Source organism: Coregonus clupeaformis, chromosome 12 (assembly GCF_020615455.1).
Source record: "Coregonus clupeaformis isolate EN_2021a chromosome 12, ASM2061545v1, whole genome shotgun sequence".
NCBI classification, from domain to species: domain Eukaryota; kingdom Metazoa; phylum Chordata; class Actinopteri; order Salmoniformes; family Salmonidae; genus Coregonus; species Coregonus clupeaformis.
The window spans coordinates 4,922,927-4,937,119 of NC_059203.1; the positions used below are offsets into that span (position 1 = coordinate 4,922,927).

The 14,193-nt window shown below is 44.8% G+C and overlaps 1 protein-coding gene across 1 annotated transcript in view; it reads left to right on the forward strand.

Annotated features, from left to right (window-relative positions):
• The window catches only part of LOC121578503 (fibulin-2-like), a 35,985-nt gene that overhangs the window by 13,395 nt on the left and 8,397 nt on the right, over positions 1-14,193 (forward strand). Inside the window, exons 2-6 of the mRNA XM_041892867.1 lie at positions 4,047-4,181; positions 5,846-5,983; positions 6,693-6,833; positions 9,477-9,605; positions 10,396-10,521. Coding sequence (XP_041748801.1) covers positions 4,047-4,181; positions 5,846-5,983; positions 6,693-6,833; positions 9,477-9,605; positions 10,396-10,521 — 669 coding nt within the window. The remainder of the gene's footprint in view (positions 1-4,046; positions 4,182-5,845; positions 5,984-6,692; positions 6,834-9,476; positions 9,606-10,395; positions 10,522-14,193) is intronic.

Consider the following 14,193-nt stretch of genomic DNA (forward strand, 5'->3'; position numbering starts at 1 on the left):
CTACCTCCTTCCTCCCTATCTCTCGCCCCCTTCCCTCTCTCCCCCATCCCTCCCTCTCTCTCCCCTCTCTCTCTCTCTCCCTCTCTCTCCCCCTCTCACTCTCCCTCTTGCTCTCCCTTTCCCTCTCTCTCCCTTTCTCTCTCTCCCTCCTCCCTCTCTCCCCCCACCCACCCTCTCTCTCTTCCTCCCACCCTCTCTCTCTCCCTTTTTTCTCTCTTCCCCCCTCCCTCTCTCTCTAACCTCTTCCCTCTCTCTCTCACCTCCCTCTCGCTGTCCCCTCTCTCAATTCAATTTCAATTTAATTCAATTCAATTTAAGGGCTTTATTGGCATGGGAAACGTGTGTTAACATTGCCAAAGCAAGTGAAGTAGATAGTAAACAAAGGTGAAATAAACAATAAATATTAACAGTAAACATTACACTCAGAAGTTTCAAAAGAATAAAGACATTTCAAATGTCATATTATGTATATATACAGTGTTGTAACAATGTGCAAATAGTTAAAGTACAAATGGGAAAATAAATAAACATAAATATGGGTTGTATTTACAATGGTGTTTGTTCTTCACTGGTTGCCCTTTTCTTGTGGCAACAGGTCACAAATCTTGCAGCTGTGATGGTACACTGTGGTTTTTCACCCAGTAGATAAGGGAGTTTATCAAAATTGGATTTGTTTTCGAATTCTTTGTGGATCGCTGTAATCTGAGGGAAATATGTGTCTCTAATATGGTCATACATTTGGCAGGAGGTTAGGAAGTGCAGCTCAGTTTCCACCTCATTTTGTGGGCAGTGTGCACATAGCCTGTCTTCTCTTGAGAGCCAGGTCTGCCTACGGCGGCCTTTCTCAATAGCAAGGCTATGCTCACTGAGTCTGTACATAGTCAAAGCTTTCCTTAAGTTTGGGTCAGTCACAGTGGTCAAGTATTCTGCCACTGTGTACTCTCTGTTTAGGGCCAAATAGCATTCTAGTTTGCTCTGTTTTTTTGTTTGTTCTTTCCAATGTGTCAAGTAATTCTCTTTTTGTTTTCTCATGATTTGGTTGGGTCTAGTTGTGTTGTTGTTGTTGTTGTCCTGGGGCTCTGTGGGGTCTGTTTGTGTTTGTGAACAGAGCCCCAGGACAAGCTTACTTAGGGGACTCTTCTCCAAGTTCATCTCTCTGTAGGTGATGGCTTTGTTATGGAAGGTTTGGGAATCGCTTCCTTTTAAGTGGTTATAGAATTTAACGGCTCTTTTCTGGATTTTGATAATTAGCGGGTATTGGCCTAATTCTGCTCTGCATGCATTATTTGGTGTTTTACGTTGTACACGGAGGATGTTTTTGCAGAATTCTGCATGCAGAGTCTCAATTTGGTGTTTGTCCCATTTTGTGAATTCTTGGTTGGTGAGCGGACCCCAGACCTCAGAACCATAAAGGGCAATGGGTTCTATAACTGATTCAAGTATTTTAGCCAGATCCTAATTGGTATGTCAAATTTTATGTTCCTTTTGATGGCATAGAAGGCCCTTCTTGCCTTGTCTCTCAGATCGTTCACAGCTTTGTGGAAGTTACCTGTGGCGCTGATGTTTAGGCCGAGGTATGTATAGTTTTTTGTGTGCTCTAGGGCAACGGTGTCTAGATGGAATTTGTATTTGTGGTCCTGGCAACTGGACCTTTTTTGGAACACCATTATTTTTGTCTTACTGAGATTTACTGTCAGGGCCCAGGTCTGACAGAGTCTGTGCAGAAGATCTAGGTGCTGCTGTAGGCCCTCCTTGGTTGGTGAAAGAAGCACCAGATCGTCAGCAAACAGAAGACATTTGACTTCAGATTCTAGTAGGGTGAGGCCGGGTGCTGCAGACTGTTCTAGTGCCCTCGCCAATTCGTTGATATATATGTTGAAGAGGGTGGGGCTTAAACTGCATCCCTGTCTCACCCCACGGCCCTGTGGAAAGAAATGTGTGTGTTTTTTCCCAATTTTAACCGCACACTTGTTGTTTGTGTACATGGATTTTATAATGTCGTATGTTTTTCCCCCAACCCCACTTTCCATCAATTTGTATAGCAGACCCTCATGCCAAATTGAGTCAAAAGCTTTTGAAATCAACAAAGCATGAGAAGACTTTGCCTTTGTTTTGGTTTGTTTGTTTGTCAATTAGGGTGTGCAGGGTGAATACGTGGTCTGTCGTACGGTAATTTGGTAAAAGCCAATTTGACATTTGCTCAGTACATTGTTTTCACTGAGGAAATGAACTAGTCTGCTATTAATGATAATGCAGAGGATTTTCCCAAGGTTGCTGTTGACGCATATCCCACGGTAGTTATTGGGGTCAAATTTGTCTCCACTTTTGTGGATTGGGGGTGATCAGTCCTTGGTTCCAGATGTTGGGGAAGATGCCAGAGCTAAGGATGATGTTAAAGAGTTTAAGTATAGCTAATTGAAATTTGTGGTCTGTATATTTTATCATTTCATTGAGGATACCATCAACACCACAGGACTTTTTTGGTTGGAGGGTTTGTATTTTATCCTGTAGTTCATTCAATGTAATTGGAGAATCCAGTGGGTTCTGGTAGTCTTTAATAGTTGATTCTAAGATTTGCATTTGATCATGTATATTTTTTTGCTGTTTGTTCTCTGTTATAGGGCCAAAAAGAGAAGAAGTGGTTTACCCATACATCTCCGTTTTGGATAGATAGCTCTTCGTGTTGTTGTTTGTTTAGTGTTTTCCAATTTTCCCAGAAGTGGTTAGAGTCTATGGATTCTTCAATTACATTGAGCTGATTTCTGACATGCTGTTCCTTCTTTTTCCGTAGTGTATTTCTGCATTGTTTTAGTGATTCACCATAGTGAAGGCGTAGGCTCAGGTTTTCTGGGTCTCTATGTTTTTGGTTGGATAGGTTTCTCAATTTCTTTCTTAGGTTTTTGCATTCTTCATCAAACCATTTATCACTGTTATTACTTTTCTTTGGTTTTCTGTTAGAGATTTTTTAGAATTTATAGGGAAGCTGAGAGGTCAAATATACTGTTTAGGTTTTCTACTGCCAAGTTTACACCTTCACTATTACAGTGGAACGTTTTGTCCAGGAAGTTGTCTAGAATGGATTGAATTTGTTGTTTCCTAATTGTTTTTTGGTAGGTTTCAACACTTCTTTCCTTCCATCTATAGCATTTCTTAATATTATTCAGTTCTTTTGGCTTTGATGCCTCATGATTGAGTATTGCTCTGTTCAAGTAGACTGTGATTTTGCTGTGGTCTGATAGGGGTGTCAGTGGGCTGACTGTGAACGCTCTGAGAGACTCTGGGTTGAGGTCAGTGATAAAGTAGTCTACAGTACTACTGCCAAGAGATGAGCTATAGGTGTACCTACCATAGGAGTCCCCTCGAAGCCTACCATTGACTATGTACACTCTCCCCAATCTCTTTCTCTCCCCCTCCCTCTCTCTCCCCCTACCTCTCTCTATTCCCCCTCCCTTTCACTCTCTCTCCCCCTCCCTCTCCCCCTCTCTCTCCCCCTCCCTATCCCGCTCTCTCCCCTCTTCTTCCCTCCCTCTCTCACTCCCCATCCCGTTCTCTCTCTCTCCCCTCCCTTACAATCTCTCTCTCTCCTCTCTCTCTCTCTCTCTCTCCCCTCCCTCTCTCTCTCCCCATCCCTCACCCTCTCCCTCTCTCTCCCCATCCCTCACCCTCTCTCTCTCCCTATCCCTCACCCTCTCTCTCTTCTAACTTCCCTCTCTCTCTCTCTCTCTCTCTCTCTCCTCCCTCTCTCTCTCCCCCATCCCTCTCTCTATTCCCCCTCCCTTTCTCTCTCCCGCCTTCCATCATCTCGCTCTCTCCCTCTCTCTCTCCCCCTCCCTCTCGCTCTCTCCCTCTCTCTCTCTCCTCTCTCCCTCTCTCTCTCTCTCTCCCCCTTCCCTCTCTCTCTAACCTCCTCCCTCTCTCTCTCTCCCCCTCCCTCTCTCTCTCTCCCCATCCCTCACCCTCTCTCTCTCTCCCCCTCCATTTCTCTCTCTTTCGCTCTTTCCCCCCTCCCTCTCTCTCTCTTTCTCTCCCTCTCTCCCCCCTAACAGACGTGAATGAGTGTGTGACCAACAGCCACAATTGCCAGGCCAGTGAGCGCTGTGTGAACACCGTGGGGTCGTTTGTGTGTGAGAGGACAGTCACTTGTCCTGCTGGCTACCAGCTCAGGAACGGAGTCTGTGAGGGTGAGTTGGTCAACATCTTCAACAACATCATCGTCATCATCATCACCATCATTACGATTATGAAGAAAAATTGGTGGGACTTGCTTTAACACTTTACAAGTATTTGTGTAGCAGTGGAATCATTTTTTTATGTTTGACTTAAGCCAAGAAGTTAAATATAGTTAATTATAGTCAAAGTTAAATTTAGTAAAATAACTGGTCTGATTTCTTTCATAGACTGCCCTATCAACCTTAATAGTTTGGAGGGCAGTTAGATCACATGTTTAATCACAAATAACTATTAAAATTGTTCTGATTTAAAAGTTCTGAAAAGTTCCATGGAAGTTAAGTCAGCAGTGGGAAGTTATAAGCTACATTAGTCAGGTCTGAATAGCAGATAAGTAGAGGAAGATGTCATACCCTTTAACTCTTTGTGTAAGTTTTTGTCAAAGTGGTCAAAGTAGCTGATTTGTGTCAAAAGTTGTGCTGTTGCATTTACAGTGAATGGAAGTTGGAAGCGATGATATCACAACAGGGAGCTTTTGAATTTAGAAAAAAAGTCACATTAAAGTGAATGAAGATGGACAAAAAGTTGAATAGTTTAAAAATATATACGTTTTATATAAGCAGCTCAATCCAGACCAGTCTACATATTTTAAAGTTTGAAGTGTTTCTAGCTTAAATGGAGGAAGAGGAGCAGCGTGCAGAAGAAGAAGAATATTTAAAGTGGGGACTAAAGTCCCACCTAATTAGGGTTGTTGGATGGTTTGGGACCAGCTGTGAGGACTAAAGTCCCACCTAATTAGGGTTGTTGTATGGTTTGGGACCAGCTGTGAGGACTAAAGTCCCACCTAATTAGGGTTGTTGAATGGTTTGGGACCAGCTGTGAGGACTAAAGTCCCACCTAATTAGGGTTGTTGTACGGTTTGGGACCAGCTGTGAGGACTAAAGTCCCACCTAATTAGGGTTGTTGGATGGTTTGGGACCAGCTGTGATGCTAGTTATGAATCCACTGTCATCTGCAGTTGGAGACCCAGCCCTCACATCTTAGAGTGGAATGTTCAATGGCCTGACTCCCAGCATGCTATTCAGTGGTAAATGGGTGGGAGATGTTCTGATTGGTAGGAGGGGTGTTCAGTTGTTATCAGCAGTGGAGGATCAGAACTAAGGAGACCACAGCTTTATGGGTGGGAGATGTTCTGGTTCAGTATGGAGCCCAAAGGCTAGATGGCGATATTGAGTCGTTTTCATCTCACTGTCGAAACACATTGCACCCGGCAATACATCCATATCCCTCGTGGACCAGTTCGTACCTAAAACATTCTCCATTCAGGTTATATTCGATTTCCTCCTTAACTTTATTTAATGGAGAGAAGGTGAAGAAAAAACAAACAGGGAAAATGTGTACTTTATGAAACACCATGTTCCACCACCATGCACACTTTCACTAGGAGGCTACATGAGGTGTGCGACTATGATTTAAAAAAGTCACACAAAAAAAGACATGCACTGTTTCTTGCCTTACTGCACACGCTGGGCATCATTCACAAGTGATAATATATAGTTCACAAGTGATAAGCTAATATTGTCACCCATCAGACTATTCTTGATTTAATCTTGTCTTTACATATACTAAATAATATATGTGGGAATGATCTCCTCTCGTCTTCTCTCCTGTCCTCCAGATATTGATGAGTGTACGTTGAACAGCCACAACTGTGGTGGACGGTTTGAATGTGAGAACACTGAGGGCTCCTTCCTGTGTAACCCTAAACAGAGATGTCTCACAGGCTTCACCCAGGACTCACATGGAAACTGCATTGGTAAGCCATCACATCTGATTCAGGGTCAGAAGCCCGCTGTTCTCCTAATGGTTGAGGTTATGTGTTGGTGCTGGGGAATCTGATTCTAGATGTGTGGTTAGGGGGCAACAGAGATGTCTAACAGGCTTCACCCAGGACTCCAATGGAAACTGAATGTGTGAGAGAGACCTCTAGTGACCCCATGTGGCCATACACGGAACGACATTAGCACATGTTCTTTAGCCTTCTCTGTGTCTGTTGGACTGAACCCATCGCTCCCTCCCTCTCCCCCCTCTCCATCTCCCCCCTCTCCCCCCACCCCTCTCCATCTCCCCCTCCCTCTCCCCCTCTCCATCTCCCTCTCCCCCCACCCCCTCCATCTCCCTCTCCCCCACTCCCCTCTCTCTCCCCCCACTCCCTCTCTCTCCCCCTCTCCACCCCCCTCTCCATCTCCCCCTCTCCCCCCCACCCCTCTCCATCTCCCCCCTCTCCACCCCCCTCCATCTCCCTCTCCCCCTCTCCATCTCCCCCTCTCCACCCCCCTCTCCATCTCCCCCCTCTCCACCCTCCATCTCCCTCTCCCCCCTCTCCATCTCCCCCTCTCCACCCCCCTCTCCATCTCCCCCCTCTCCACCCCCTCCATCTCCCTCTCCCCCCTCTCCATCTCCCCTCTCCACCCCCCCTCTCCATCTCCCTCTCCCCCCCTCTCCATCTCCCCCTCTCCCTCCAGACATTAATGAGTGCAGTAGTCTATCCGATCCATGTAGTGCTGGTAACTGTATCAACACTGTTGGGTCCTATACCTGTCAGAGGAAGGTCATCATGTGTAGCCAGGGATTCCACTCCAGCCCTGATGGAACACGCTGCATCGGTGAGTTGTGGTGTGGTTTGGTTTGGTTTGGTTTGTGTGTGTGATTGGTGTGTGGTGTCACCAACCGGTCGATCTAAAATAATAATAATAATAATATGCCATTTAGCAGACGCTTTTATCCAAAGCAACTTACAGTCATGTGTGCATACATTTTTACGTATGGGTGGTCCCAGGGATCGAACCCACTACCCTGGCGCTACAAGCGCCATGCTCTACCAATTGAGCTACAGAGGACCACCAATTGATCTAGTCGATCACCAAACATTTCAGTAAAAAACCCAACGATAAAGCTTTGCATTCCTATTTTTTAAAATTAGTTTTAATGCTGTTGGCGTTAGCTGATTCAGCAGCCCTAGCACCAGGAAGGCAAAGTGTTCCCGTTTTGAACCATTTCATGTCTGAAGGTAGAACTCTGCCTACCCGGCAGGCCCAGAGAGCAAATCAATGAAATACAATAGATGGCCGTTATCACCCCCAGACACACCTGGCTAACTTGATGGGTCATGTAATCATCTGGCGAACTGGAGTCTTTTGTTTAGACATGTAGCTAGCTAGCTAAACAAAGAACGGGCATAATCCCAACTCATACTACTACCAATACAAACATTGTCATAGCTGTATTATGAATCTCCAGGTAGCTAAAGCTAACAACTAGGTTCAATGTTAGCTAGCTAACATTAGGCTATAACTAGCAATGCAAATGGATTTCCGATTTGAATAATATTACTACACAGATCATACACGTAACGTTAGCTAGCGAGCCAGCAAGCTAACGTTCGCTAGCAAGCTAACAGTACGCTTTAACTTGCAATGAAAACAGCTTTCTGACAAAATTAGGAAAGTATAATATCTGAAAATGTAGCTAGACTCTTACCCGTATACATGGATGAACTCTACACAGCAGACTGGAACCATTTAATTTATGTTTTGTTTGTAGCTACATCTTGTTTGGCCAACGTTGTGTCAAGTCACTCCAGTTCACAGTGACCGTGGCGTTTGCAGAAAGTACCCCATCACTTTTTCCAACTGATCTGTCGATAGCACCTGCTACATTTAGGGCATCAGTTGTTGAGAAAACTAGCAAAGCTTTTGTAGTTCTTGATGGCTAACGTTATATATATTTAAAAAGCCACGCTAGAAAGGATTATCAACACATACTGAGCAGCTCACGTTATAGACAGAAGCATGCTACATGGCAGACCAATCCAAACTCATCTCCCGGCATGTCCAGCCCATCCATTATCTCAGCCAATCATGGCTAGCGGGAAGGTTCCTGTTGTTTTCCGTGGCTAAACCAACTAGGCTCGTAATTTAACAATTGTATTCGTATTTACGGATGGAATACAAGTTTGTTATTAAGACACACGAAAGTTCACATGTTCCAGAAGGCATTTCTTCCAAAAAACGCATTTTGATAAAACAATGTATGTTTACGTTCAAATGCCTCTCCTGTGAAGTAGTGACGTGTGGCATAAGCCTAGCTTCCTGAAACGAGTCACATATCATTTCCAAATGGTCTGAGAAGATCATCATTGGCAGGGCATTTCAAGCATAGCCAGTATGCAGTGATAATTATTGGGCCTATAGTCTACTACTAACCTTATTGCTACAGAACTGTTTTTAAAAGGTTCATGTCGCATAAGCTTCTGTTTTGACTCAGAAAGTGATATTGACCACTGCCATAGACAGACCTGGCTCTCAAGAGAAGACAGGCTATGTGCACACTGCCCACAAAATGAGGTGGAAACCGAGCTGCACTTCCTAACCTCCTGCCAAATGTATCACCATATTAGAGACATGTATTTCTCTCAGATTACACAGACCCACAAATAATTTGAAAACAAATGGATAAACTCCTATATCTGTTATGTGAAATAACAGTGTTCCATCACTGCAGGATGATTTGTGACTTGTTGCCATACAAAAAGGGCAACCAGTGAAGAACAAACTACATTGTAAATACAAATATTTATCTGTTTATAAATCATTTCAAATTCCTTATATTAAGCAAAGCAGATGACCACATCTAGTTTTTTATTTATTTACTGATTTTAATTTTGAATTTACTGATAGCCAGGGGCACACTCCAACACACAGACATAATTTACAAACAAACAAAGCATGTGTGTTTAGTGAGTCCGCCAGATCAGAGGCAGTAGGGATGACCAGGGATGTTCTCTTGATAAGTGTGTGAATTGGACCATTTTCATTTCCTGCTAAGCATTCAAAATGTAACAAGTACTTTTGGGTGTCAGGGAAAATGTATGAAGTACAAAGTACATTATTTTCTTTAGGAATGTAGTGAAGTAAATGTAAACGTAAAAGTTGTCAAAAATATAAATAGTTAAGTACAGATACCCCAAAAACTACTTAAGTAGTACTTTAAAGTATTTGTACTTCAGTACTTAACACCAACAATACAGTATATAATTTAAATGACTCTATTATTTTGCGAGAGTAGTAATAGTAGTTAATAACATTAACTGTCCATTTGTTATTGCTGATTTCATTTGTTGTTATTTGACCTGCTTTGTAAACAGATGCCAATAAAGCCCTTTGAATTGAATTGAGAGACAGACACAGAGAGACCAGTATTTTTAACCAGTGTCGGCTCCTGAGGTGTTGACTCTCTTCCCTGTGTAGATGTGAATGAATGTCAGACAGGTAACCATGGGTGTGGTGGGGGCCAGGTCTGTCACAACCTCCCTGGTAGCTACCGCTGTGACTGTCAAACAGGCTACCAGTACGATGCACTACGCCAGGTCTGCACTGGTAGGTAACACACATTTACATTTTACATTTTAGTCATTTAGCAGACGCTCTTATCCAGAGCGACTTACAGTTAGTGAGTGCATACATTTTCATACTGGCCCCCCGTGGGAAACGAACCCACAACTCTGGCGTTGCAAGCGCCATGCTCTACCAACTGAGCTACAGGATATTCGCAGACACACCTCTCCATCACGCTAACCTGACCTCTCCCCTCCTCTCTCTCTCACTCTTCCTCTACTCTACTATCTCTCCTACTCTCCCCTCCTCTCTCTCTTCCTCTATTCTCCTCCTTCCTTCTCTCCCCTCCTCTCTCTCCTCCTCTACTCTCCTCTCTCCTTCTCTCTCCTCCTCTCCTCTCTCTCCCTCTCTCCCCTCCTCTCTCCTTCCTCTACTCTCCTCTCTCCTTCTCTCTCCTCTCTCTCCTACTCTCCTCTCTCTCCCTCTCTCCTTCCTCTACTCACTCTCTTCCTCTACTTCTCCTCTCTCTCCTTCTCTCTCCTCTCTCTCTCCTCCTCTCCTCTCCTCTCTGTCCTCTCTCTCCTTCACTCCCCTCCGCTATCTCTTCCTTTACTCTCCTCTCTCCTTCTCTCTCCACCTCTCTCTCCTCCTCTACTCTCCTCTCTCTCCTTCTCTCTCCTCCCCTCCTCTCTCTCCTCTACTCTCCTCCCTCTCCTCCTCTCTCTCCTTCTCTCCCCTCCTCTCTCTCCTCCTCTATTCTCCTCTCTCTCCTTTTCTCTCCTCTCTCTCTCCTCCTCTCCTCTCTGTCGTCTCTCTCCCCTCTCCCTTCTAGATGTGAATGAGTGTTGGAGCTACCCCGGGAGGCTGTGTGCTCAGACCTGTGAGAACAGTCCAGGGTCCTACCGGTGTTCCTGTACAGCCGGCTTCTCTCTGGCCTTAGACGGGAAGAACTGTGAAGGTAAAACAACTGTGACAGAACTAATACTGTGGACGTAGTGGCTTGCGAAAGTATTCACCCCCCTTGGCATTTTTCCTATTTTGTTGCCTTACAACCTGGAATTAAAATTGATTTTTGGGGGGTTTGTATCATTTGATTTACACAACATGCCTACCACTTTGAAGATGCACATTTTTTTTTGTGTGAAACAAACAAGGAATAAGACAAAAAAAACTGAAAACTTGAGCAATTACAGCCGCAAGTCTCTTGGGGTATGTCTCTATAAGCTTGGCACATCTAGCCACTGGGATTTTTGCCCATTCTTCAAGGCAAAACTGCTCCAGCTCCTTCAAGTTGGATGGGTTCCGCTGGTGTACAGCAATCTTTAAGTCGTACCACATATTCTCAATTGGATTGAGGTCTGGGCTTTGACTAGGCCATTCCAAGACATTTAAATGTTTCCCCTTAAACCACTTGAGTGTTGCTTTAGCAGTATGCTTAGGGTCGTTGTCCTGCTGGAAGGTGAACCTCCGTCCCAGTCTCAAATCTCTGGAAGTCTCCCTCAAGAATGTCCCTGTATTTAGTGCCATCCATCATTCCTTCAATTCTGACCAGTTTACCAGTTCCTGCCGATGAAAAACATCCCCACAGCATGATGCTGCCACCACCATGCTTCACTGTGGGGATGGTGTTCTCGGGGTGATGAGAGGTGTTGAGTTTGCGCCAGACATAGCGTTTTCCTTGATGGCCAAAAAGCTCAATTTTAGTCTCATCTGACCAGAGTACCTTCTTCCATACGTTTGGGGAGTCTCCCACATGCCTTTTGGCGAACACCAAACGTGTTTGCTTATTTTTTTCTTTAAGCAATGGCTTTTTTCTGGCCACTCTCCCGTAAAGCCCAGCTCTGTGGAGTGTACGGCTTAAAGTGGTCATATGGACAGATACTCTAATCTCCGCTGTGGAGCTTTGCAGCTCCTTCAGGGTTATCTTTGGTCTCTTTGTTGCCTCTCTGATTAATGCCCTCCTTGCCTGATCCGTGAGCAGGTTTGTTGTGGTGCCATATTCTTTCAATTTTTTAATAATGGATTTAACGGTGCTCCGTGGGATGTTCAAAGTTTCTGATATTTTTTTTATAACCCAACCCTGATCTGTACTTCTCCACAACTTTGTCCCTGACCTGTTTGGAGAGCTCCTTGGTCTTCATGGTGCCGCTTGCTTGGTGGTGCCCCTTGCTTAGTGGTGTTGCAGACTCTGGGGCCAGTAAAATTCCACGTTATGGTTACAGTAATCCCCCTAAGAAGTTGAACAGCAGGTTGAAACTGAGTGGAAAACATGGTCATTGTGGATGTTGTTTCAAAGCCTAACACAACGAACTGGACAGCGCTTTCTAAGGTGAAGATTAATTCGAAACATCCATATGCATATTAGAGCTGATGCATAGTCATAGGCTTATGTGCTCAAGCCCGAGACAAAACCCGGAAATAAAATAATGATTGTTCCATTATACAATACAGTACATAGCCTACCACATATTATACAGTACATAGCCTACCACATATTATACAGTACATAGCCTACCACATATTATACAGTACATAGAATACCACATATTATACAGTACATAGCCTACCACATATTATACAGTACATAGCCTACCACATATTATACAGTACATAGCCTACCACATATTATACAGTACATAGCCTACCACATATTATACAGTACATAGCCTACCACATATTATACAGTACATAGCCTACCACATATTATACAGTACATAGCCTACCACATATTATACAGTACATAGCCTACCACATATTATACAGTACATAGCCTACAACATATTATACAGTACATAGCCTACCACATATTATACAGTACATAGCCTACCACATATTATACACGGCAGAAAATTATTGAAAAAACACTGATTGAAGATGTCTTTGGTACATCATTGGTCTGGTACTCTGGTTCAGCTGTAGTCACACAGCAACCCTGCGTGCGGCTGGTGATTCTTCAGACACAGAGATAGCCAGGTGGATGACTCTCCTTACCCCAGGCTTGTCAACTCTGTTATTTAGTGAAATCCATCGGACCCCTTCCAACACAACAAAGAGGTGAACCTGTCCCTTATGCAGATGTTATTGACATGGCTTTGTGGGCTGGCTGGGGGAGCCTGGCTAGGTGGGGTGACCTGGGCCTGGTGATGGGTGACCTTCCCTGGGTGACTTGGTTGGCTGGGTGGCTTGGTTAGCTGGGTGGCTTGGTTGGCTGGGTGGCTTGGTCTTGGTGTCTTAGTGACTTGTCTTTGGTGACTTGGTCTTGGTGTCTGTTATGATGAGTTTCTCGGGTATCAAGTAATTAATGATGCAAGAAGATATTTAACACTTAGGTGGAGAGTTCATACACATATCTAATAGATTTGGTACCCGGGTTCATCTAACAAAAGGCACGTGCTTTGCCTCTTGTCATCCGAACTACTGAACAAAGAAAACCTCTCAGTTTATATACGTCATGTTACACGTTTCTTCAACAACATCTGGTAACCATCAGTGGGCACTCCCTTCTTTGATGTTATTACCTTGTACCCCAAGTCAGTATATCATGTCCATCCATCATTCTAAGATAAACCTCAGTAATCTCCCTCAACATACTGGAATCCTTGGTATTCAGACGGTGTGGCACCCAGAGTCACCTATCTACTATATTTAACCTGGTTCCCACAACACCATGAAAATACATCATAACAGTGTCTCAGTGACTTGTCTTTGGTGACTTGGGTGACTTGGTTGGCTTGGTGACTTGTCCTTGGTGACTTGGTTGGCTGGGTGGCTTGGTTGGCTGGGTGGCTTGGTTGGCTTGGTTGGCTGGGTGGCTGGGTGGCTTGGTTGGCTGGGTGGCTTGGTTGGCTTGGTTGGCTGGGTGGCTTGGTTGGCTGGGTGGCTTGGTTGGCTTGGTTGGCTGGGTGGCTGGGTGGCTTGGTTGGCTGGGTGGCTTGGTTGGCTTGGTTGGCTGGGTGGCTGGGTGGCTTGGTTGGCTGGGTGGCTTGGTTGGCTTGGTTGGCTGGGTGGCTTGGTTGGCTGGGTGGCTTGGTTGGCTTGGTTGGCTGGGTGGCTTGGTTGGCTGGGTGGCTGGGTGGCTTGGTCTTGGTGTCTTAGTGACTTGTCCTTGATGACTTGGTTGGTGACTTGGTTGGCTTGGTGACTTGTCCTTGGTGACTTGGTTGGCTGGGTGTCTTAGTGACTTGTCTTTGTTGACTTGTCCTTGGTGACTTGGTTGGCTGGGTATCTTAGGGACTTGGTTGGCTGGGTGTCTTAGTGACTTGGTTGGCTTGGTGACTTGTCCTTGGTGGCTTGGTTTGGTGTCTTAGTGACTTGTCTTTGTTGACTTGTCCTTGGTGACTTGGTTGGCTGGGTATCTTAGTGACTTGGTTGGCTGGGTGTCTTAGCGACTTGTCTTTGGTGACTTGTCCTTGGTGACTTGGTTGGCTGGGTGTCTTAGTGACTTGGTTGGCTGGGTGTCTTAGTGACTTGGTTGGCTGGGTGTCTTAGCGATTTGGTTGGCTGTCTGTTTACATTTACATTTGAGTCATTTAGCAGACACTCTTATCCAGAGCGACGAACAGTAGTGAGTGCATACTTTTTTGTACTTTTTCATACTGGTCCCCCGTGGGAATCAAACCCACAACCCTGG